Source organism: Sardina pilchardus, chromosome 13 (assembly GCF_963854185.1).
Source record: "Sardina pilchardus chromosome 13, fSarPil1.1, whole genome shotgun sequence".
NCBI classification, from domain to species: domain Eukaryota; kingdom Metazoa; phylum Chordata; class Actinopteri; order Clupeiformes; family Clupeidae; genus Sardina; species Sardina pilchardus.
Window position 1 is genome coordinate 18,433,817 of NC_085006.1, and position 24,000 is coordinate 18,457,816.

Consider the following 24,000-nt stretch of genomic DNA (forward strand, 5'->3'; position numbering starts at 1 on the left):
TGAGACAGACGGACCACAATTGCCCAGAAGATAATAAGAAATGTTTCCATTAGGCTTTGTTTTTACATAACATGAATCATATAGCAAAGGAGTCAGGGGACAGACATTTTATTCATTGCTGTGCGCATGCATGCACTATGTCACAACATCTTACTCCAGCCAAACACCCAAACCCAGATAGCAAGAGGCTGGCGGATGGACCACTGTTAAGGCAGATCCGGCGGTCCGCTGATGCGTTGCCAACAAATGCCCCAAAATGTTGCCACTATTGGTCTAAAATCTTTTTAAATTATTCAATTATACTAATCCATCATTTTAACAACAGTTCATGTATTTTCTCTTAATATTCATGACAAGTTAAATTTAAAGAGATGGTGGGCCAATGGCGGCAGGTTAGCAGCCTATTGTATGCTAATTATATCCTTTGTGATGGAGCTAGTCAGTTAACGTTAGCTAACACGGTCAACACTTCTGGTCTCTTGCAAGCCACGTTATTAAAGTTGGGGTAAGGTAATCACGATCCTAAACAAGAGCCTAGAGCTCGTCAGATTGAATTTACAAATGTACCCTAAATAATGTGTTGGCTAGCTAATGTTAGCACTACGACCACTGAATTTAGCCTGCTAACAGAGAGAGAGATTCCGTCATTCATTGGAAAACAGTTTATTTTTTAACTATTAAACTAGATATGTTCAAATATAAAAGTAACCTATCTATTAAATAATTCTGTCGAACTTGACCCAGGGCTGTGTTAATCCAGTTAGGGTTAAATCTGGGATGTTTATAACCCAACATTATAGAGTATCTTTTTGTCTGTCAGAGATTGTAGGCCCTATGTGATAAGAATATAGGTAGCCTACAACATGATAGTTTGTTTTCAGGAGGAAGACAGGTGCAAGTAAGCCACTAAACTTTGTGCGATTGAGTGTGCATGTGCCTTTCTATCTTCTGCTTGACACAATTATCTGTGTGCTGCCGAAGCAAACTGACCAGATCTGCTTGCAATCAATAATTGCCATGGAAACGACAAACATGTCCTCCTGCTCCAAACTAAGTCCAGCCTTCAATCATCAAAGCAACAACAAAAAGCAAAAAAAAAGACCTTCCGTATCTGTAAGCCGGTGTCACGGTGAGGTCAGTGGAGACAAACTGGCACAGTGAGAATGGTTTTAAATGCTCAGTGAGCAAATTCAATATGACAATGACTTCCACAGAATAATTATATTAGCAATTACGCTAGCAGTCAAGATATGACTTTCTGACCTTGGCACGGCCTACAAAGACACAGTAGGTATGACTTTTTCCTAAATACCTTACGTAAAATTCTCCACTTTGACATGCTCTGGGTCACACAGCGAAACACGCTATTTGGCTGTCATGCTGCAATGTTTCAGTCAGTGTATAGCCTACCATTTAGATAATGACAATGTGTAGAGACTGCGTCTCTGGGTGACAGCATCTGCTACAGCCAACGTGTATCATCTGCCACAATTTAAATCTGTACTCATTAGGTGTCCTTTAACAAGTTTCTGTTGGTTTCATCATAAACTTTAATTAAATGAAATCCAGATTAGCTCCATGGGGAATAGAAACCTGCCATGCACTCAAACATATACACATGGACTCTCTTTTTTTCTTGCTCTCTCTCTCTCTCTCTCCCTCTCTCTCTCACTTTGTCTCTCTCTTTCTCTCTCTATCACACACAAACACACACACCTCTTTAGTTGTGTGGGTATTAGCCCCTGTTTTCCACCAATGAGCTTGGGAGAAAGTTTCGTAGAAAAAAAAGAGCACTCTAGCAATAACACATCCCAGGGATGACACAGTAACTACATGACTAAAGTGCTAGGAGGCCAATTGCGCTACCAGACTCAATTAGTTCCGACTAAAAACAGGCCCGACCGCTCACAGGGGAGTTGGCTCCACTGAACCCCGACAAGTCTTGGCAAAGCCCGGTCGCTGCTGCTGCTGTCCTCTGGGGGATGGAGGACCTCTGTGGCAGGGAGAGGGAGGGAGGGAGGGAAGGAGGGAGAAAGAGAGAGAGAGAGAGCGCAGTTGGATGTTGGATGGATTGATGGGACCACTGAGCTCAAGGTGGATCAGGTGTTTATGCTTCTTTAGGCTTCTTTGTTTCAGGCTGCAGCTGAATTCCTCTAACATTAGCCCACTTCTGTTCTGTCGGAGGAATGGCGAAGGAATTTCGGAGATATTGCGTGCTCAAAGGTGTCAGGTGGTTCGACTGAGTGTGAGAGGAAAAAAGCCTCTGAGAGTGAAGAGGAAAGGAGAGGTGCCCTAATGGTACTCTTGATCAGATTTAGCTTTATGTGTAAGACATTGGATTTGTCAGATCAGACCCAGAGCCTGCGCCAGAATCAGAGTCACTATCAGAGGCTGACTCCCTCATCCTGGTCGTTTTCTGCTTATGGTGTAATCAGCTTTCATATAGCGTTGATCCAAAGTCTGCTTTGACTTGTGTTGTTGAGCAGAGATAGATCTTCTTATGTCAGACATCACCCACATGGAGTTTAAATCTCTGGAAGAATATGCTGTAGGCCATGTGATGGTAGAGATCAGATCAACTCCAAACCCCAAAAATACACTATGATTAATTGTATACTCACCTTTCTACAGTACAGAAATGCCCTAGAGTAAACTCAAGTCATTCAGCTGTCATGGTGACAGAGAAATTATAGAAGACGATATCCATTATAGAAACGATCATTCGAAATGAGTCGGATATTTGTTGTTTTTGCTCTTCTCCCGTCCTATCTCTCTGTGTTGTGGTGCTATTATTTGAGAGCTTTGCGAGACTGACTCACATGTTCTGGCCATCACACTTATGACCAAGCTGTGCTAAAATCATACTCTGTTTCCACGACGACCATCTAAAGCCCTAATGTTAATTACGTTTTTTTCCTTCCTGTCCTTGTTTTTTTTTTTCATTGGCCCAAAGCAGGCATGCAAAGTGAGATATTTGCCCACATGTACAAAATTCATGTGAAATACAACCTACAGTAGCATCAAGCCTACTGGTTGACCGTCAGTTGGAGAAGCTGCAAATGTAATTTCAGTGTGGTCTTTCGTCCGAGCCAAGGTTCCTTTGGCAGGACATAGTGGCAGTTCCAGCGAGTGCTACATACACATTCAATAGGCTATAAATTGTACACAACAGATTATGAATATGTCAAATCTGCCACCTTCGCTGAACCTCATTTAACTCAAAAAGCTTCACCCTTGCGCAAGCCAAAAGCCACCTGATTTTTGTGTGATCAAGCCTGGATCCTGATGTGGATTTAGCCTGGAGACCATGACTCTCTTTGCAGAGAGTCTGGCATAGATCCATTGGCAAACGTGTATTTCCTGGTTGGTGGACGCTTGTCTGAAGTTTGAAATCATTGGAGTTGAATCACTAACGTTTGGTAATGACGTGTGTTAACCACGAGTGACACAGCGATAATGATAGGTTTGCAACTTAACTGTAATCGCTCTTGACCCCAGCTGTGGTGCAACTGGCTGGGGCACCTGCACTGTATGCCGGCGACGATTCAATTCGATTCGGATCCCACTCTCTCTCCTATTCACTTCCTGTCACTCTCCACTGTCACTATCAATAAAGGCATAGAACGGGCAAAACAAATTAAAATAAATAGATAAATAAAAAATGTAATCGCTCTCAGGGACGCCCTCGGTTCGCTGGTTGGATGGAGGTGGTCTTGCGTAAGGTCTTGCGTAAACCAACACGGATCAGACTGTTCCAGGCGGAGTACTGTAGGGAAAAAAAATTGACAGGAAGTATGTAGACAGGCAGAGTCAGGCTATATGGATTAGCTTCCTGGGTCAGATTCCATCTGGATTGACACTAACACTGAAAGAGTGCTGCAAGGAGATGACTCAGTGACTCAGTGTTTAAGTAATATAATGGGAGAATTGATCTACGTCCTAAGCCCTTTGTCGTCAATATTCAACACCTTTCAACACCACACTAAGATGGTATTCAGTTAGTTATAAACCAAATAAAAGTGTCATGATCTTACCCGAACGATGACTTTACATAGTGCAGTATCAAGCGTTCCGGGCGTGCAATGTCAAAGACTATAAGTGTAGCATCAGAATGAATTTGAAGCCGTTATTTAAAGACAAAACAACTGCATTGTGGTCTTTTAAAATGTTGACATGTGATGGCCAAGTGCACAGTGGGATACATCGAACTTTGAAGACTAATGGCTCAAGATTAAAGAGGAAAAAACTACACACTGCAGCAGGGTTGCAAAACATGCAGATGACGAACAAATTGTTTCAAACACATCAATCATTTTAAGTGCAGCACGCAAACTGTTCAGCAAGAGTCACTGCGCAGCCGGTGGAAAAGGTCTGCATAAGCAGTACATTCAGGCTTTTAAATGCATCAGCTTTACCCAATTTCCTATTTTGATCTTCCATCATTAGCTCAACACATAGCCGTGCTATTGTGTGTTTTATTTTTTTGCGGCTCCAGATCGTTTACAAAACCAACTTGAGGTCCATTTCACAGCCAAAAAATCTCTCTGAAAGAAAGTCGAGAGCCCCTTCGACTGAATGACGGGAAATGACCTTAGGGGGAGTTAATCCGAGGGACCAGAATGGCTTGAAACAATACGTGGCATTTCTTGGCTGCCTATGTCGTTGTTTTCATGACCGCGTTTGCTCTTGGAGCCTGTTTATTTTTGAGCCACTTTGGAACAGTGTTGCACTTGATTTTGATTATGGAATGGAGTCAATGAAGAAGTCGCACACAAGGGGAAAAAAACACAGTTAAAATGTTGAATCTACCCACGCACCAGGACAAGCCCATTGAAAATAAGTCCCCCCCACCCCCCCCCCCCCCCCACAACCACCTCCATCCAGCTCGGTGTGAAGCTGGAACTCCTGCGTGTTGAGACAGCTGCCCAAAAGACTTTGCTTCTCTGCGGGTCGCATGATTCATACGGTGAGTAAACATCCACAACTGGCCGCACAGAGGGCATGACTCACGACAGACGGCTGCATTCTGCTTTCGCCTCCCAGCCTCATCCGACTGGTGAGCAGAGAGAGAGAGAGAGAGAGAGAGAGAGAGAGAGAGAGAGAGAGAGAGAGTGAGAAGAGAGAGAGAGAGAGAGTGAGAGCAAAGCAGGCGGCGAAGACAGCACTGCATCACAGTCGCACTCCAGACGGGCTTTTTGCGGCAACTTGCGCTCATTTTCGAGGCAATTACTCCTGTAGCGTGGTGAATAAGAAGACCCTGGGTCAGTGCTATTCATTGAGAAACATTGGGTTGAGGGGAATGGCAATGAGAACTGTCCCGCTGCCACTTTCCAGCACTAATGGCCTTGTGGTGTAGTTATCATTCCAGAACTTCATCGAAGCTGCTGGCCGCCTCTGCAATGAAACCGCAGTAACTGACCGCTAAAGAAACGACTCCAAGAATATGTCATAAAACTGTGATAGGCTTCACTAACAGCATCAGAAAGATCGCGACTATCAGTCCGAACACCACATCCAAGCATATTCTACCCTAGTACAAAATGAGTGTAGGCCTGGGACTACACTGAACCAGTTATTTTTGCGTCACATGGCGCAAGATGTTTTCCAGATCACAATATTCGTTACCCATGGTCTAGTATCATCACAGTTGAAAAACAGCGCTCAGTAAACTACAATTAGTGGTGCCAAAGACGAGACAGTTTTGGCAGACAGGTCAGATTCTGCCATCATAATGAATCCAGCTTGCTGGTCATCAAGAAGAGACAAAGACTCGGGATCATTATTTATTCGGCCACACTGATTGACAGCCAGCTAAGACCTACCGAAACTCTCAGAAAGGGCTGCGGATGTCTGCAACCTCGGAGACCTATTATCAAAAACATTCTTTACATTAACTGTCATCTCCCCACAGCCATTCTCTCCTCTGAGTCAGTCTTACTGGCATTGTTTTATTGGATGGATGTGGGTATGGTATAGATATCTGAGATAAAACCACTGCATTCCCCATACACAGGCTCATTCATGACTACCCCCCTCAGTTCTTATCTGTCTTTACCCTCACCAGGGAGCCATGCCAAAAACATCAACACTCTTGAGTTTGTGTGGGGGAAAAAAAAAAACAAATCAAGTAGACAGTCCCCTTCTTTAAGGTGATAAGATGACAAGGGCCTGCTTTCTCATGCAACCTGAAGCCAAAGAACTCGGGCCTTATTTTTCAGAGAGAGAGAGAGAGAGAGAGAGAGAGAGAGAGGCGGAAGACGAGAACGCACACAGTGTGCGGCTGCTGCTGCTGCGCTGTCTTCACGGCCAACATCCCATACCGGTCACGCCCTTCCCAACCTCGCGGCGGGGCGGCAGAGGGAGGTTTGAGCTGGGGTCGGACCGGATCAGTCTGGTTCTCCTCTTCAACCAGGCCCTGAATTAGCACAGCATCTTTCACCACCTTCCCCATTGCCAGTCTGGACGTGCGTGAGAGTGTGTAGCTGCGTGTGTGAGTGTGTGTGCGACTATGTGTGTGTGCGTCTGTTAGTAGTGTGTGTTTAAGCCATGTGGGATTAGTGATGATGTCATACTGGGGGCAGCTTTTTTTGAGTGTGTGTGTGTGTGTGTGTGTGTGTGTGTGTGTGTGTGTGTGTCTGTGACAGAGTACGGTGCCCCTCCCATATGCTGCTTTCTTCTTAATGAGTCACTGAAGGCGCTTCAGGTCTGCCACCTACGCTGTCCCAACTGAGACTCACCGTAATCGTCAGTGCTGTTGGCATCTGACTCTGGGCCGGGCTCATACCAGACCCGGGCCAGATGCGCTTCAAAGACTACTTGTTCCCGGGGAGTGGAGTAAGCCACATGGTATTCGCCTATTCAGCTATTCACGTTACGGTATGTGGCTGTGCGTCGGCCTCAGTGTGTGTGTATGATCACAGTCAGTGTCGTCACCCGTTTAAACTGCCATCTTGTGAAAGACACCTTTGAGTCACACACAGCACAGAGTCTGAGGTTGAATGGGGATACGCATGTGTGTGTGTGTCTCTCTCTCTCTCTGTGTCTCTCTCTCTCTCTCTCTCTCTCTCTGTGCGTGTATTGGGTAACATGGTGGCCCATTATCAGCAGAAATGATCTCAATGCTAATTGCATCTCCTGCATTCTCCCTGAGGAGGTTTGGGTCTGAGTCTCCGTGCTATGATGAAGACACGGAGGCTCGCAGCGACGAGCCAGAGAACGAGGAGAAAAGTAAATTCTAATCATGTTTTGTTTTAAATATCATTTCCTGCCTGTCTGGAGAGGAGTGCGGTCCTCCTCCATGGTGTGCAAGTTCTGAGTTGAATGCACACGAGAGTTCTGAGATGTGGTGCAGGTGTGACAGTTTGTGTAAGTGTACAATGTGTGTGTGTGTGTGTGTGTGTGTGTTTCCGTGTGGGTGGGTGTTTATGTATATGGGTGTGTATAAGCAAAGCAGAGTGTCAGTCTGTCTGTGTGTGTATATGTGAACAGTGCAACAAAAAAGGCTTCGGTGTGTGCGCTTCAGTTGAGTTCAACGTTAGTGTGTGTGCTAGTCTTATGCAGGGTGTCAGTGTGTGTATGTGCACAGTGTGATGTGTTGGATGTGATTGTGTGTGCATTGTGTGTGTGTGTGTGTGTGTGTGTGTGTGGGAGCAGCACAGTGTGGGGTGTCAGCATGCAGCCGTTCTTCACGTGGTCTCAGAGGTGAGGGGGGTATTAGGGGAAAGGTGAGTGGCAAGCCTGTTGCCCCGGGTTACTGAGTAACCAGAGTGCTTGCTTGCTTGCTTTTTCTCTCCGCTCTTCTCCTCTCCGCTCCTCTCTGCAGCCAAAGCTCTAGTCTGCTCTTCTAGCACCCACCCCCACCTCCACCTCCACCCCCACCCTGTCCACCCCTCCCTTCCCTCTTCGTCTTCATCAGTGCTGCTGCTGCTGACGCTCTCCGTCCAGTTGCTCGGCACCGCGTGGAGTGGAGCGGAGTGGAGTGGCCAGGCTCTCGCTCGGCCGCCGGGGGGAAAAACAATCTGATCAAACATGTGGGGGAGAGGTCAGCTTGTGGACCTCGGCGTGGCCTGCCTCTCTCTCTCTCACTCTCTCTCTATCTCTTTCTCTCTCTATCTCTCTCCCACTTTCTCTCTCTGTCTCTCTTTTTCTCTCACTTTCTCTCTCTCTCTCTCACTTTCTCTCTCTATCTCTCTCTCTCTCTCTCTCTGCAGAGCAGTCGGTTCTGGGAACTCCGAGTCATCACATTTCCTCGGGCGCTCTGGAAGAAGGGCCTTCGACACCCTCAGAGCAGAGGGGGATAGTCACCGTCCGGCCCATTTCATCAAGAGACTCGAGACGCTTTTTTGATGTTTGTGTGGACTGAGCCTTCTTTGCAAGAGCAACAATCTCACATAATTGAGTAGGTATTATTGCTTGGATGCCATTTTTTCCTTTATGCTGACTTTGGCCTAATGACCCCTAATCTGAGATCAAAAGACAGATACATGTATGATGATTTATTGTCTTGTTTGATGTCTTATTTTGTTAATCATATTTCCCTCTATTTGATTTGTCATATGTTGTTTATATCAGACACAGATTTAAATGTGTGATGGTTTGACATTTAAAAAGACGCTATAGCTTTATCCTATAAAAAAACCGCTAGCTTTATCCTATGAAGCATGCCATATGAGACATACAGTATGGGGGGTATCCCAGTGGCCTGTGGTCCGTGTTTCCTAGCACACAACACACTCACTCAGGTGATGTTGTTTACACCATACATCGGTCCACCTCTCTGGCACGTGGAATGGGAAGTCAAGTTCAGGGCAGATCCTGTGGCCTCTGCGAAGCACTTTCTTCCCCACACTGACTGGCAGTCTGTTTATCAGGTGGCCTTGAACGTGCTGGCGCCCAACAAAGACCGGGTGAGCAGTCCCCCCCTCCGACCATGACCCAAGGTGAAGCGCTCTCTCTATCTCTGTCTCTGCCTTGAAAGTCAAAACAAAGACAGCTTTTTTTTTTGGTGCAACTCACCACACACACACACACACACACACACACACACACACACACACACACACACACACACACACACACACACACACACACACACACACACACACACACACACACACACACACACACACACACACACACACACACACACACACGCACGCACGCACGCACGCACACACACACACACACACACACACGCACACACACACACACACACTCCAACACAGACCTGGCGGACTGACCTGAGGTCTCACGTTCTAGAAGTCCTGGATCTGCCTCCCAGTGTGAACACACAGTAACGCTGAGGTGTAGACTGACACCACATCTGGTCATCCATCTGTCTGTATTGGAGAAATATCCACTGGATGCTCCCGTCAAGACTAACAACAGTGGACAGTGGGAGGGCGGGTGCGCGAAGAAGGGAAATTTCACATCGTAGAGTTGCCTCATTTTATGGTGGGGAAACTCCCGGGCGAGAACTTCAACTTTTGCATTGCCACAAACCTCCACCTGTACAGTCTTGCCATATGAAACCACTTCACATGCACATACATGGGAACGAGATTATGTCGAGGCTTAAAAAAGTACCCAAAGAGGGAAGTGTTACCTGTAAGTCAACACTGAAATATCCAGTCAACTTTCTACCTAAGGGGGATATTCCAAGTACACGTTTGACTAAGCTGGATAAGGAAACTCAAGAGTAAATGGTAAACCTCCTAATAGAAGTGCACATTCTCCCTGCTAAACAAAGCCAAAGGGCTCTCCTTTTTGAAGGGTTTACTACTTTCTTAGAATTGACTTATCCAGTTTAGCCACTAAGGCGTGTACTTACAATATCATCCAGGGATTTTTATTAGCTCAATTTAATGACTGTAGGTGAGCATTTTAGAAGCAGTGGAAGTCAGTCATATTCCCAAGGAGGTGACCTACTAAACTATACAAGGCAGGCACACTGTCAAAACTTGCCCTGAAAATGTTGAGGCCTACTGTTCATTTTAAGAGCTGGTGCTGCCTCCAAAAACTTCCTCTTCCTCCCACGCACACACACATACTGTACACACACACACACACACACACACCATTAAAATGAAAACAAAAACACAAAACACAACAAATCAAAACAAAAACAATGTGCATGGCCACGGCCAGCCACAGCAAGGGGGAGCTGAAGTTTAGTGTGGCACTATTTGGAAATTATGTAACCCATTTTGTGTATGTTCCTGGAATCAGTACAAAGTGTTCACATTAGCAAAGCAAACACTTTTCTGGAGGGTTGGGGGGTGGGGTGGGGTGGGGGGTCTTGCACAATAGACATCGCAGCCACACGCAATACTGTACTGGCTCAATAGGCCACTGAGAAGGAGGGAAGACTGGCTAATGAATGCTAACAGCCATGAGCACAGGCCAAAATACTCGCCTGTTTACACCTGAATACATGGAAACACACTGGCAGCCATGTTTGTGACAGTTTGATCTGCTCAAGTGTACACATGTTGAATGATCATGAATTAAAAAAAAGAACGACAGTACGAGGAATAAAAACAAACACCTTTAAAAACACACACACATTTTGGGATGTGTTTGTCGCACGCCACATGGATTACTACGGGTGCCACTTGAGTGCTACGGCGGTCCCGGTGTTCCTGGATCGCTGACAGGTTGATGAATACTCTGATAGCAGAAATCAGAGGAAGCTGCTCTGCTGTGCTCCAAGGGGCCAAATAACAGGCTTTCTGTTTTCAATGTGCGCTGTCAACAGCACAAAATGTCCCCTTTTCATCACATTAGATAATCTTCTCCAGTTACCATAGAAGGACTCATCAAACATGCGCCTGCTAACAAATAGATTTCATGCTGTGGGCCCTGGGGCCTCAGCTTCAACGGTGTAAAGAGACCTGTTTGCTTCTTTGCAGGGCCGAGTTTGTGGACGGGGTAAAATTATGTAATTTACGACTCCTTGAAAACCTCCACACACAGCAGCTGATAGGAGTGTGGCACACTCTGCTTTCAATGTTTAATTACATTAGATAACATGGTTTTCAGTGCAGCCCTGCACACCGGTCAGCTTCAAACTCTGCCGCCGCTGCGGTGTAGATTACGATTCGGTTCTATTTTGTCGGCGCGGCTCAGTAAAATCTGTTGTTTATCCATTGAAAATTTGGCGCCAAAGTGCGTGCCGAGTGACAGCACCTATAGGCTATTTGTGCGGTGCTTTAGACACCCATCTCCATATTGGATCATAAAAGGAAGTGAACCTTTATCAATGAATATGAAAAATCTTATCTGCTGCTCACTTTTCAAGTTTGCTCGGAGCAAGTCGGGTTGATCAGACTCCCCTTCTACCAGTCGTGTGCTGCGGTACAAGAGGTGAGAAATAGCCACTTGTCTAAAGCATGTGCACCGACACGGCATTTATGGCCCCGGCAAGTCAAGCGGTCTAAATCCCACTCCACTGCACTGCAGACACAATTGTAAGGCTTCATTATGAGGCCAGAGTCGGCGGGGGTGAAATGCAGTAAGCGGTAGCACGCCCGCGCCTTTCATTCTAATAGGATCTGAATCCGAGAGGAGAGGTAACGGGGTGGTGGTGGTGCTGGCGGTGGTGGCGGTGGTGGGGCTGAACGAAAGCAGCGAGATTAGCAGAACAAAAGTCGTCTAAGAATTTGGCCGATGCAGTGGATTCCAGGAGCCTGGGCCCCCCTCAATCCCGCGGGTTAGTGAGGTATGTTGGGAAATCCACCAAGCTGCAGAAGATTATGCTCGATTACTTTATCACCACAAAAATCAGTGACGAGTCTGAGCTCTTTGCGTCTCTTGTACCTCGGCATTACGAAAACGGCAACATGGGGGACCACAAAAAAGATTTGTCAAATGTGTCAGTCGTGTCATGACCGTTTGCAGTGCAAATGAAGATCAGAAGTGATGTGGCAGCAACAATATGTCTGCGCGGACATGACTGCATTCAGGTCCAGGCATGGTGCACACATTTCATCGTCGGCACACTCCATGCAGCACCACAACTTTGTAACCATGCAGACTTGGACATATTGGTTCAACCTGTGTTTTAATGCACTGGCTCAAGGTCAAGAGAAAACAAAATCTATTCATGTTTCTTATACGTTTAGAAAACATTTGGTTACACTTTACTTGAAAGTATCTACACAAGAGTGACATGACACTGTCATGAATGTGTCATAAACATTCATGACATAACGCTTCTCTCAGGGTTAAGTGTATGACAAGTTGCGGTTAGGGTTAGAGGTTAGGGTTCATATGTCATGACAGTGTCATGTGTGTTCATGACAGTGTCATGTCACTCTTATCTAGATACCTTCAAGTCAAGTGTTACTAAACATTTTTACCCAAAGCAACAACAATGAGGAGTCACTTTCAAGCAACATTGCAGAAAAGACCATAATACTACAACAGTAAATACTACCAGATATTCTCATTAGTAGGTTTGCTTAAGTCTCCATACAAGGTGGACAGCAAAACTAGTATTCTTTGGAGACACAAATGCACAGAGGCATATCTGTTCTGTGTGATCTGGACCAGTGCAGATGTGAATAGTCAAAGCCGGACGTCGAATGGGATCGTGCCAAAGTCAAGCCACAGTGGTAATCAGTGAATTTACAGTCATTTCCGATCATGGCTGTTGTCCATGAATACTAAAGTCCCTAAACACAGATGATCACACCAACGGGTTTACATACACGAGGCATACTGTGCCTATAATTTGGGAGACCTGTGCCGTGTCACAGATAATTGAGTGGATGTCTTGCTTCTATTCCCCTCCCCCTCCCCTCCTCTACCCCCAACCAACTTGTCCTACAACTTCACCTCTGTACTGGGGGGGGGGGGGGGGGGGGGGGGGGGGTAGATACTTTCTCATGACCCCTTCACATCACCAGAGAGACTACCAGAAAACTACCAGAGTATAGCTTGAGGGTAGATTATAGGTTGTACTTACACAACAACTCCGGACCTTGGTCAGAGTTGACTATTCCAATTATTATCTAAACATAAGAAACAAGTTAGTGTGAGCTACAATTTTCCTCTGGCTTGGCGTTTTTTTCCCCCCCACACTATACTATTTATATAAGTGACATAATAAACTCTTATATTTTTGGAAAAGAAAAAAAAAAACCACCTGATCAGATAACAAAACCAACATGCCACCTATGACATGACAAACATTTAAAACTGAATTACATACCAGACAATCAGAGTTCTTTAGCTTGTCATCTTTCTGGTCACGTCAAAGGTCAAAGGTTATCTTTTGACTAATGTTTCTCTCTCTACCCGGTCTATAAGGGTCAAATGTGTTTGCAAGAGTTTTTTCAGCCTGAGGGTTGTATGATGGTGACCCAGTGATGGTTCACCTTGAGGAATAATAACCTGAGTTGGATATGGCATCAGTGCTAAGCAGCAGTAGTGCTACAGTACTTGTGCAGTGTGCATGGGTGGCATCAGCAGGACTTCACACACAACTAGTGGTGTGACTAGACTAGAGTCAAAGGGTCTGCAGAGTGCCTTTTTCTCCAGCAGCTGAACCGCTGAACAGATGTGAGGCGATTCAGTCAACAATTGGTCAGTCCGCAAGCCCTGATTTGAGTGCTTCTTTGTTCCTGTTAGTGACTGGGCCTGAGGTTAAATGGCTAAATTGCAGAACAGTGATGTGCTAATCCAAAGGACTCCCAGAGAAAAAGTATAAATGCACTGTACGTACATTCCTAGAAAGTGACCTTTGGACATTTCTCATTGAACTGTTTTGAGGCAGAATGATCAATGATACAGTACACTTAACCAATTTCATTTCAGATGAAGCGGCTGGATTATGGTCTGGCCAGTCCAGTGATTAAAAAGGAAATGATCTGTGAGAGCACAGACAGATGTTCATCCAATATGCTTTTATGGGATAAATCCTTAGTGGTTACACTATGTATTGATCAATACAGAATGATTCTTCTTAAATTGCCTGAAACTAAAGCTATTAAAACAAAACGAAAACAAAAAAGCCGCAAATGCTACTAAAAACGGAAATGGAACGTGGAAAACCCTAATACTACAGGGGACGTCAAAGCCTCTTACAGACCTGAAGACCCAGTTCTGTCTGCCAGATGCTCAGCTAACTGGCATCTCTGCAGCCGCCAGGACTGAATGTCCCGGGCAGCGACATCTGAGCTCCATCCAGTTAAACGTGGGGCGATCCTGGGCTGCGAGCCCATCGAGCCAGGGCCCTATTCCAGCAGGCCATCTAGGATCCAGAGCCATGATGTCATCCAAGATTCCAGGGGGGAGAGGCAAACGCTGGCTCTCGTCGATGGAATTCACAGAACCGACTTGAGCCACCTCATTGGCTGGCTTAAGGTGGCCACTTTTTACATTTGGATCAGTCGTTACGTTTTAATGACACATTAAATGAGAAACCAAATGAGAACAAAACACACTGTGGGCCGGGGCCTGAGTTACTGACAGGAATACACTTACAGTCGACCGGCATCCCGTACGTATCCCTACTTCCAAGTCCCTGAATAGGCATTGCGTATTGTGGCAAGGTTTCAAACAGTAGGACTGGTGCGCATTCTGGAGCAGGGAGAACGGCGCTGGCCCTTGCTCACGAGTGCTCTATGTGGGCCAGAGGGGGTTGGGGGTTGAGGGGGGAGAGGGGGGAGGGCGAGAGCCTGTCTGGAGTAGGACTGTCACACTTGTGGGCATGGCCGCGGGTGATTTCACACGCCTGAAAGAGCCCAATGTGATCCACGCGAGGGGAGCTACCGAGGGGGGGGGGGGGGGGGGGGGGGTTTGGGGGCGGGGGGAGTTTGGGAGGGGGGCTCGGGAGAGTCCCCTTACTAGAGGCATGTGACAGGCTCAAAATATTTCCCCCGGGGGCTCAAAAGGCTCTGTCTGCCTGCAGCCACGTCAACACATTTAGCAGGCTGTGCGTTCTCGTCTCCAACCACGCCCCTCCTAAATGGCCGCCTGTATCTCTGCTAAACGCGGATTAGAAGAATCGCAGTCTTGAGAGTGTTTCTGTTTTTTTTTTTTATTATCCTCCTTTTTCTCTTTAACTCACAGAAATAGCTATTAATGGCTGCGCGAGTGGCTTTGCACTGTTTTTCATCTGTCCTCGAGTTTTTTTTTCTCTCTCTCTCTCTCTCTCTCATTGTGCGCCCTAAATATAGCCGCTGAACGAGGCCTGGCAGGCATTTTTCCCCGCAATTAAAAGATGGCGTGACTGGCCATCGGGCCGATGACATGAAAGCGCCATTGTCTGCGAGAAAAGCATCCAGCCGCTCCGCGATTAGCCCTCGTCTTGGGCGGCCGCAAAATTGGGCTTAACCATCTCGGCTCTTCAAAAGGGGAGATGGGGAAGAGAGTCGCAGGAAGACGCAGCAGTTGAAGAAACTCGAAGTGAGAGAATGACAGAGAGAAAAGAGGGAAAGAGGATGAGAGAGAGAGAAAAAGATTTAACAAGAAGAAAGATGGAGCTGTTTCTCATTATAGGTTGGACCAGAGTCAGACTTTAGCTTGTGTGTGTGTGTGTGTGTGTGTGTGTGTGTGTGTGTGTGTGTGTGAGAGTGTAAGAGATGAAAGAAGGGAGGAGGAAAGCGATCTGAAGGTCAATATCTTCCTCTTCTTTTCTCCTTGCCTACTTGTGGGAATTACTTGTTCACGTGGAGAGAGGAGATAAAAACAAATATCTTTTTTTTTTCGCTTTATTTTCTTTTCTTTTTCTTTTTTCCCCCCTAAAGTGCGAGCTGTTCTCTCCAGTCCTGGCAGACAGCGGCCACCATGCAGAGATGTGGAAACTGGAGAGAGGAACACGCAACATACAAAGAATTGAAAAAATTCACACTTTATTCCTTTCTCACATACCCACACACGCACACACACACACACACACACACAACAACACACACAAATGCATCATTGCAAACACACACATATATTACCACCCTCTTGTAGTCACTCCTTTGGCTTCACAGACAAACAGAATGTTATAGTCCTTTATCCCCTTAAATAAAAAATATAAAAGAAAAACATACTTCTCCCGACACCAGTGCAGTCAGTCTGTTAAATCAGTAAAACAGTGTGGTCCTCAACCACATGCGTTTTAGTTTTTTGTTTTTCTCTCTCTCTCTCTCTCTCTCACTGACTCTCTCTCTCTCTCTCTCTCTCTCTCTCTCTCTCTCTCTCTCTCTCTCTCTCTCTCTCAGCGTGGTCTCAAGAGTCCTCCAACACCTGGGTCTGCACACAGGCCTTCTTCCATGTGGGCCTCCACGGCAGCGCCGCTGGGTCCGTGGTTTTGGGGGGGCCCCTGGCGGCCTGCTCGGGGGACCCCTCAGGACAGCAGCGCCAGCACCTGCTGGGGCGAGCGGAGCAGGAGGCTCTCGGGCTCCTTGTAGCCGTTGGCCGGCTGGGTCATGGCCGAGTGCACCTCCCCGTACGCTCGGCACACCAGCTCAGTCGACTGCCGGAAGATCTGCTCCCTGATGAAGGACAAACAGAGAGAGGGGGGGGGGGGTTATTGAGGAGGAGGAGGAGGAGAAGAGACGCCAAACATTAACTGACAAAAACTGCAGACGAGAGAGAAGTGCAAATAGGGATATGAAAATACAGCTCCACAACGTTATTTGTCCCCATGAGGCCGTTCAGTTGTGAGGAAAGATGATGCACAAAACCCACACATATACTTCACCACACATACAGTATACTTCACCACACATATACTTCACCACACATATACTTCACCACACATCAGCACGGCAGCAACAAAATGATAACGATAAAAATAAGACTGTGAATAACAGGGACAAGAGGATGGTGTGAAATGTTACTTCAGCACTGGCGCCACATCCAACACAGAAAAAGAGACTCCCTCTCGCACACACACACACACACACGGGTTAGCTGAAAGATGTGCTGACTTTGGGCTGTTCACGTCTTCGATGTGAAATATGGTGGTGGCACAACAAGAAATCAATTTGACTACTAACATTCTACACAATGTTTTAATGTTTTCTTCCTGATTTGCAAGTCCCATCGGATGAGTAAGTATCAAAAACCAAACATTCAAAACATCCCATCTAAACAAAACAGTCTGTAAAATGACATGCATATGTCCGATGCATTTAGATAATCTGAAGGTCTGTACACAGAACAATTGAAATGGAACATAAATTTAAAGAGAGCGTGAAGCCATAGAAACCAAGAGTTGTTGAGTTCTGGGATGCTCAAGCGACCAACACATGCCTTGTAAACAGGAGCAGGCCTACAGCTTGCAGGCCACAGCGCCATCTACAGGTGCAGTTCCTCCAGCACAACAACACCGGGCGCCTCCACCACGCATGTGTCCTCATAGTAAACAGTGTGGCCAGGCGGAGTCACGCTGTACGCATGCAGTCCTAAGGCCATGTAAACATTTATGTCCCTCAGTAGAAAAAGCACACGCTCCCAGCCATATTGTAAAGCTTTGCTAAGTTTACTAATGTGAGTGTGTGCGTGTGTGTTCTTGTGTGTGTGTTTGTGTGTGTGTGTGTGTAGGGGAGGGTGGCATGTTTGTGTGTGTGTGTGAGTGTGTGTGAAGGGGCGGGTGGTCTGTTTGTTTGAATGTATCTGTGGGTGTATGTGAGTATAGGAGTTTGTATTACAGTACAGTAAGTTTGTAATTTGAATGCCATGGGTTTCTGTTAATGTATGTATGTGGGGTGTGTGTATATGTGAGCGAGTATGTTTGTATACATACATATACGCATGTGTGGGTGAGTTTATGAACTGGTAAAACAGGAAGGAGAAAATATTACCCCTCTGAGAGAGACCTACCAGTCAACAAGACTGCAGAAAAAAAAAACATCACTACTCCGTAAATGAGTAATACATGGAAAGGCAAAAAGACAAATACGGAAAGCTTGCGCTAGTGTTTATTAAGACTGTGTGTGTTTCTAGATAGATGTACGAGTGAGATATGCAGGCATATACGTATGTATATGTATGTTCAGTGTGCCTTTGATTGTGTGCATATATATTAGAGTGGATGTTTATGTGTGTTTGTGTGTGTGTGTGTGTGTGTGTGTGTGTGTGTGTGTGTGTGTGTGTGTGTGTTTGTGTGTGTGTGTGTGTGTGTGCGCGCACATGTAATGTGGACGCTGGAGCGTTTTCCCATCAAGCGGCCCACATGTGTTTACTCCTCTTGAGTGGCGAGGCGGGAAGGGCTCACGTGTTGCTGTGTTTATGTGTGGGAGAGAGGGAGAGAGAGAGAGAGAGGGAGGGAGACAGAGAGAGAGAGAGAGAGGGAGAGAGGGAGGGAGAGAGGGAGGGAGACAGAGGGAGAGAGAGAGAGAGAGAGAGAGAGGGGAGGGGGGCATGGGCAGAGAGGATCAGTCCAGAAAGACAGAGAGAGAGGGGGAGGGAGGGGGAGGGAGCGGGCACTGTAGAGGGAGATGATGGAGATGGAGAAAGAGAAGAGAGAGATGGAGAGACAGATATAGAGCCATGGAGAGCATGATGAAGAGTGTGAGAGAGAGAGAGAGAGAGGGAGAGACAGATATAGAGCCATGGAGAGCATGATGAAGAGTGTGAGAGAGAGAGAGAGAGAGAGAGAGAGAGAGGGGTGGGTGGTAGGTGGAGAAATGGAGCAGGGGCTAATGAATGGCGTCCTGCCCATGAGCGGCATCCTCGTCTCCATTAATGGCGGGAACATTAACCTGAGGTACAGCCAGTACAGCTTCTCATGACTGCTCTGCTTCCCGTAAATGTGACTCACTCACTACCCCCACCCCCCCTCCCACTATCCCCTCTCTCTCACTTCCTTCTCCTCCTCCTCCTCTCCTCTCTCCCTCCATCACTACTGCCTAAAAGCCCTCCATTCAGGTGGTGAGAGAGAAAGAAGAGGGGAGGAAGGAAGAAAGGGGGGGGGAATATAGCAGAAAGAAAAGAGAGAGAGATCTGAATGTTCGTGTTGCTATCCCAACCTCCGACTGCGTCAACAGTGAGTGGTATTAAAGTGCAGCGTCTGACTGGCACTCCCAAAACGTGGAACGTGGGCACGCACATTTAGGCCCGTATGACACAGCCATGAGGGAGAGAACAGAAAGCTCCTAAGAGCCCTAATGGAGACAGCCATGGCAGGAATGAGAATTGGAAGTGGACAAGTGTGTGTGTTTTTGTGTGTGTGTGTGTGTGTGTGTGTGTGTGTGTGTGTGTGTGTTTTTGTGTGTGTGTGTGTGTGTGTAAAGGACTATATGGGGTCTTTTTGTACTAAAAGGGGACCTTTTTATAATGGGGGTCCTTTTTTACAAGCGACTACTCAGAGGTTACAGTGAGCCTTTCTTTATGTGGGTCATGAATGTACACGAGCAAGAGAGTGGACGGGGGTCTGGCGTTGGCGTTGGGGGTGGACGGACGCGCGTGTGTCCATCCATCCCGTTGTGTGGGCTACTCACTTGATGGCCGCACTGAGGAGGAAGTTGAGCTGCGGCATCACCAAGGTGTCTGGAGAAGATAGGTAGCGGTCAAACTGCACCTGCAATGGGACAAATGTTGGTGCCAAAACGGTTAAAGCAACACTAAAGACGTTTTTCGTACCTTAAAATCATGTTTCCAAAATCATTTCAAATCAACAGGGTGAGCGGCACTTCTGTGTTCACTTTGCGGCCCTCTATCGGCTATAACCGCACTATGTAACCAGATCGGGTAGCGTACCTGTAGTTCGATGAAATGAGACATAAGAAACTACAAATTTGACTTGCTTGGATGTCGCAATACATCATACTTTCACAAATTCATGCAACATACTCTACCTTGTCTGTGCACATCGCTATTTGCTGGTTAAACAAATAGCGTGCTTTCGACAGAGGAAAAGTGCTTTAGTGTTGCTTAAAGTTCCATTTGATTCATTCTAGTCCTGTTAAATTGTTGTTGTTTTTTATTTACAGTGAAGTAAGTGTCAAAGACTTTAAACGTGTATGCTGACCACAAGAGTAGAGGCAACGGGAGAGTTAAGTTGACACAAGTAATGGTCGCATTTACTGTAAGTTGTTCAGTGAATGCGACCAATACCAAGTACACTTGCATAGCCAAACCTACTCAAGCTTTACATTTCTAACAGCTGGACTCGACTTCCACCGTTGGCAGATGTTTTGAAGCGAGTGTGTGTGTGTGTGTGTGTGTGTGTGTGTGTGTGTGTGTGGTTGAACATGTTTGTGTTGCTGCTGCACATGCAGGCACACCTGCTTCCTGGGCGAGAGAACGGGAACTCACCATGGCGCCTTTGACCGAGGCACTGTCCATACTGGGGAGGTCTGCCAGAGGACCCTGAAACAAGAGCAAGAGATCAAAACATGAATGAGCGAGAGAGAAACAGAAAGAGAGGGAGAAACAGAAAGAGAGAAGCAGAGAGAGAGAAGCAGAGAGAGAGAGAGAGAGAGGCAAGAGAGAAAAGCAGAGAGACAGAAAGGAAGAGAGAGATAAAGAAAGAAACAAAGAGACAGAAAGAGGGAGAGTGAGAACGAAGCAGAGACAAAGTTAGGGAGAGAGAGAGAGGGAAATAAAGAAGGAGAGAAAGAGAGAGATAATCAGATGGGGTGAAAAAGAACAGGGGAGCAAGAGGAGAAGAACAGGACTCACACAGAGGTCTACATTCAGTGCAAAAATATAAAACAGTTCAGTCCCAACAGTGACACTTGTGATCCCTCTTCATGCTAATCTAAAATTAATGGTGTTGAGTTATTAAGTGGGGTCACTCATAATGCCAGAGGGCAAGTCTCCTTGAGATCCACTCCTGCTCGTCTCCCGAGAGGAGCCGTTCTTTTCCCAGGACGGTCTCCCGTCCATCTGCGTCACCCCTGCCACCCTGTGCCACCCTGGCGAGCGCTTGTGGCTTTCTGGCGTCTAAAGACGTCCCGCTCTTCAGGGGCGTGCTCCTCGCCAACCTCCACCAAATTACAGAGGTGGCGCAGAGATGGCACAAGGGATGGCACGCCAGCATGGCAAAGGAAAAAAGAAGAAAAAAAAGGGCATGAGAGCGGCAAGGCTTGAAAAGAAAGAGGAAGAAGATGAGGAGGAAATGAGAGCGATCGAGCGAGCGGCTTCCTGAGGTGTCATGACTAGAGGCAGCAGCATCGGCCTCCCGTGACCTTTCATCCTCACGGCGTGCGTGACCAAGGGTGCCTCTCATTCGTGCTTTATAGATCCTCCCTTCCTTCCTCGGTCCTCGTTCCCACTGATCTAGATCAAGAATGATGGGGCGGCAACCATGGGATAGTCTATCCAGTGCTAGTTATAGATCAGTGGGAACGAGTCTGGAGGACCGAGCATCGAGGATTGTGGAGGGATGTTGAGAGAGGCCCCAAGTCACACCGCTACGAGATGCCACACAGGCAGACGGGTACAGAGGGAGCGCGATGAGCAATCGAGCAGCAATCTGGACACCATCTTGAATCCAGTATCTGTGAAATACCAACGGGTCGAGTTCCTAACAGGTCTTTTATAAACTCAAACGCAACATAAACACAAACTGCGGTTTGATGCACTTAAGATTATGGCGAGATGGTCGCCACACTGTGGCCACAAAGACACGACAATTATAGGAGGTCGCGTTGTGTTGTGAAAGTCCTACCATAAACAGTACGAAAATAAAGCGAAGCTTCTTTGACTCACGAGGGACCGTTCCTCTTTGATAATCCAGCCAGCCGCCCTCAAGCACAATTGTAACAAACAACAGACAGACAGCCGTGGCACATATTTGCGTGCGGCCTCGGACGCCATCGTGGTGCGCGTGTCAGGGCACTGGCGGGCGAAACTCTGCGTCTGTTTAGAGAGTTCAACCCTCCGGAGCAGCGGCGGGTGGCCGTGGGGTCTTACTCATGCCCACATACGCGTAACGCTGTGGAGGCCGAGAGAGAGCAGAGAGAGTCTGTGGGGGGGCGGGGGGGGGGGGCGGAATAATTACAAGAGGAAAAAAAGGAGAGAAAGCCATACGGAGTGGTGCTGCAGGTATGGTAGAGAGGAGAGGAGAAGCGAGGAGAAGAGAGGAGAGGAGAGGAGGAGAGGAGAAGAGAGGAGAAGAGAGGAGAGGAGAGGAGAGGAGAAGAGAAGAGAAAAGAAGAGAGGAGAAGAGGAGAAGAGAGGAGAAGAGAAGAGAGGAGAAGAGGAGAAGAGAGGAGAAGAGGAGAAGAGAGGAGAAGAGAAGAGAGGAGAAGAGAGGAGCGAGAAGAAGGAGGTGGTGTGGCATGAAAAAAGCGTGCCATGCCAAAGCCCAGAGTGCCCGGCTGTGCCAGGCCCACAAGCTTCTCTCACCACACCAGAGTAGTCTGGAGAGTCACACACGCGATATAAACACGAGCCAGCACACACTCCATTCCCCACGTGCTCCACTCTACAAAACAGCTTCATCTCCCACACAATAACTGACTTAAACCGACCTCCTTTCCCTATCTTTGGTCTTTGCAAAGAGGACTTCTTCGAAAATATAGATCACTAAAAACTTTTCAAACAATTAAACACATTTTCTTTCAACCAATTTTTCTTCCGTCATTCTCTCGGGCCTTATGATGACTAACCGAAAGGAGTAATGACGGACTTGAAAAGCCCTCCAGTCTTCACCAGGCCAATTTATTAATGAGAGTCTAACCATGGGAGTTGCCATGGCGACCACAGCTCTCATAAACAATGGAGGCTATTCTTGCGAAATGAAAAATGGCAAAGTGAGCTATTAGTGTGAGGATGAGCAACTCGGCCTATAGCACAGACAGTAATGGTCATAAAAACACCTCATCTAAAAAAATACAAAAATACCACCAAAAAAAAAGAAAAAGACAGAGTTCTCTTCTCTAACTCAAAAGCCCTGGACATGTGATCACTTTCTTTCATGTTCCCATTACACTTGAAAAGAAATAGAGACCTAAGTGCTCTTCTTTTCCCTTTCTATAGGTCTTCGCTTTGTAATGGGCTCAAGGAGGGTACATTAGCGCAAAAAAAAAAAAAAAAAAAAAACCTTAAAACATTCTATATATTGCACGTAATTGATGGGAGACAGTGCCACTGCCACCACACAATGGAGTCCTTTCCTGCCGTTAGAAGGGAGCAGCCGGTGAGTCAGAGCCCAGGTTTTTGGCCGAATTAATGCGAACCATCTGCTGAGGATGGCCTCCACAAACATCTCCTCTTGAAAAAAGTGCGAGCTGGCAAGACAAAAAAAATATCACTTTCTTGTTTGGATTAACCATATATTTAGCCCAGACAGTGCGGCTGCCAGCACAGGTTTTCAGAACGTACGCCTTTTTTCGCTGCTTCTGCGAGGTTTGAAGGGCTCTGACCAGTCCGCTCAAGGTGCTGGTCGGTTTTCTGCTGCAGTGGCCATCGCTAACTACACTGATGTTGAGATGATTATCGCACTACAAGTCAGCTTGCTGTACAGAAAAGGTCTGCCAAGTCCTTAGAAACCGTAACAAGGGTCAGATCTCCATTGTGTAGAGCTGACATCTATCTAATGGAACCCCCTGCTGTTCCTTTATGCTGCTCCCGTGATAGCTATCTGGGTTTTGATTGCCGCATGAGGGTTCCTGTGGCTAAATCTGGCCTCCAGAATCACTGACGCTGGTTTAATATCGTTCTTATCTATTCTGTTTGTCATTTTGAATGGACACATTTCACAGTGAGATATGCTTTTTCACCTTCAAATTAGATGAACATGCTGTGCTGTGTTGATATACAGTACATAGATGTATTAGGTTGGTTGATTAATGTGTGTGTGTGCGCCCATATCAGAGAGATGTTTGTGTTAATGTTTCTGTGTATGTGTGTGAGAGATATTTGTCTGTTTGTCTGTGTGTGTGTGTGTGTGTGTGTGTGTGTGTGTGTGTGTGTGTGTGTGTGTGTGTGTGTGTGTGTGTGTGTGTGTGTGTGTGTGTGTGTGTGTGTGTGTGTGTGTGTGTGCGTGCGTGCGTGCGTGCGTGTGTGCGTGCGTGTGTGTATGAGTGAGATATTTGTATGCATGTGTGA

At 46.7% G+C, this 24,000-nt stretch overlaps 1 protein-coding gene and 1 long non-coding RNA gene across 2 annotated transcripts in view; one reads left to right on the forward strand and one right to left on the reverse strand.

Annotated features, from left to right (window-relative positions):
* The first annotated feature begins 7,987 nt into the window (after window positions 1-7,987).
* Window positions 7,988-11,552, forward strand: LOC134099518 (uncharacterized). The gene is made up of 3 exons (XR_009941137.1): window positions 7,988-8,398; window positions 8,871-8,939; window positions 9,259-11,552. It is a non-coding gene; the product is annotated as an uncharacterized LOC134099518 (long non-coding RNA).
* Window positions 11,553-15,840: 4,288 nt separating this feature from the next.
* The window catches only part of cog6 (component of oligomeric golgi complex 6), a 39,548-nt gene continuing 31,388 nt past the window's right edge, over window positions 15,841-24,000 (reverse strand). Inside the window, exons 17-19 of the mRNA XM_062552405.1 lie at window positions 20,260-20,313; window positions 19,443-19,522; window positions 15,841-16,490 (exon numbers count right to left, since the gene is read on the reverse strand). Of these exons, the coding sequence (XP_062408389.1) occupies window positions 16,343-16,490; window positions 19,443-19,522; window positions 20,260-20,313 (282 nt within the window). The 3' untranslated portion in view covers window positions 15,841-16,342. The remainder of the gene's footprint in view (window positions 16,491-19,442; window positions 19,523-20,259; window positions 20,314-24,000) is intronic.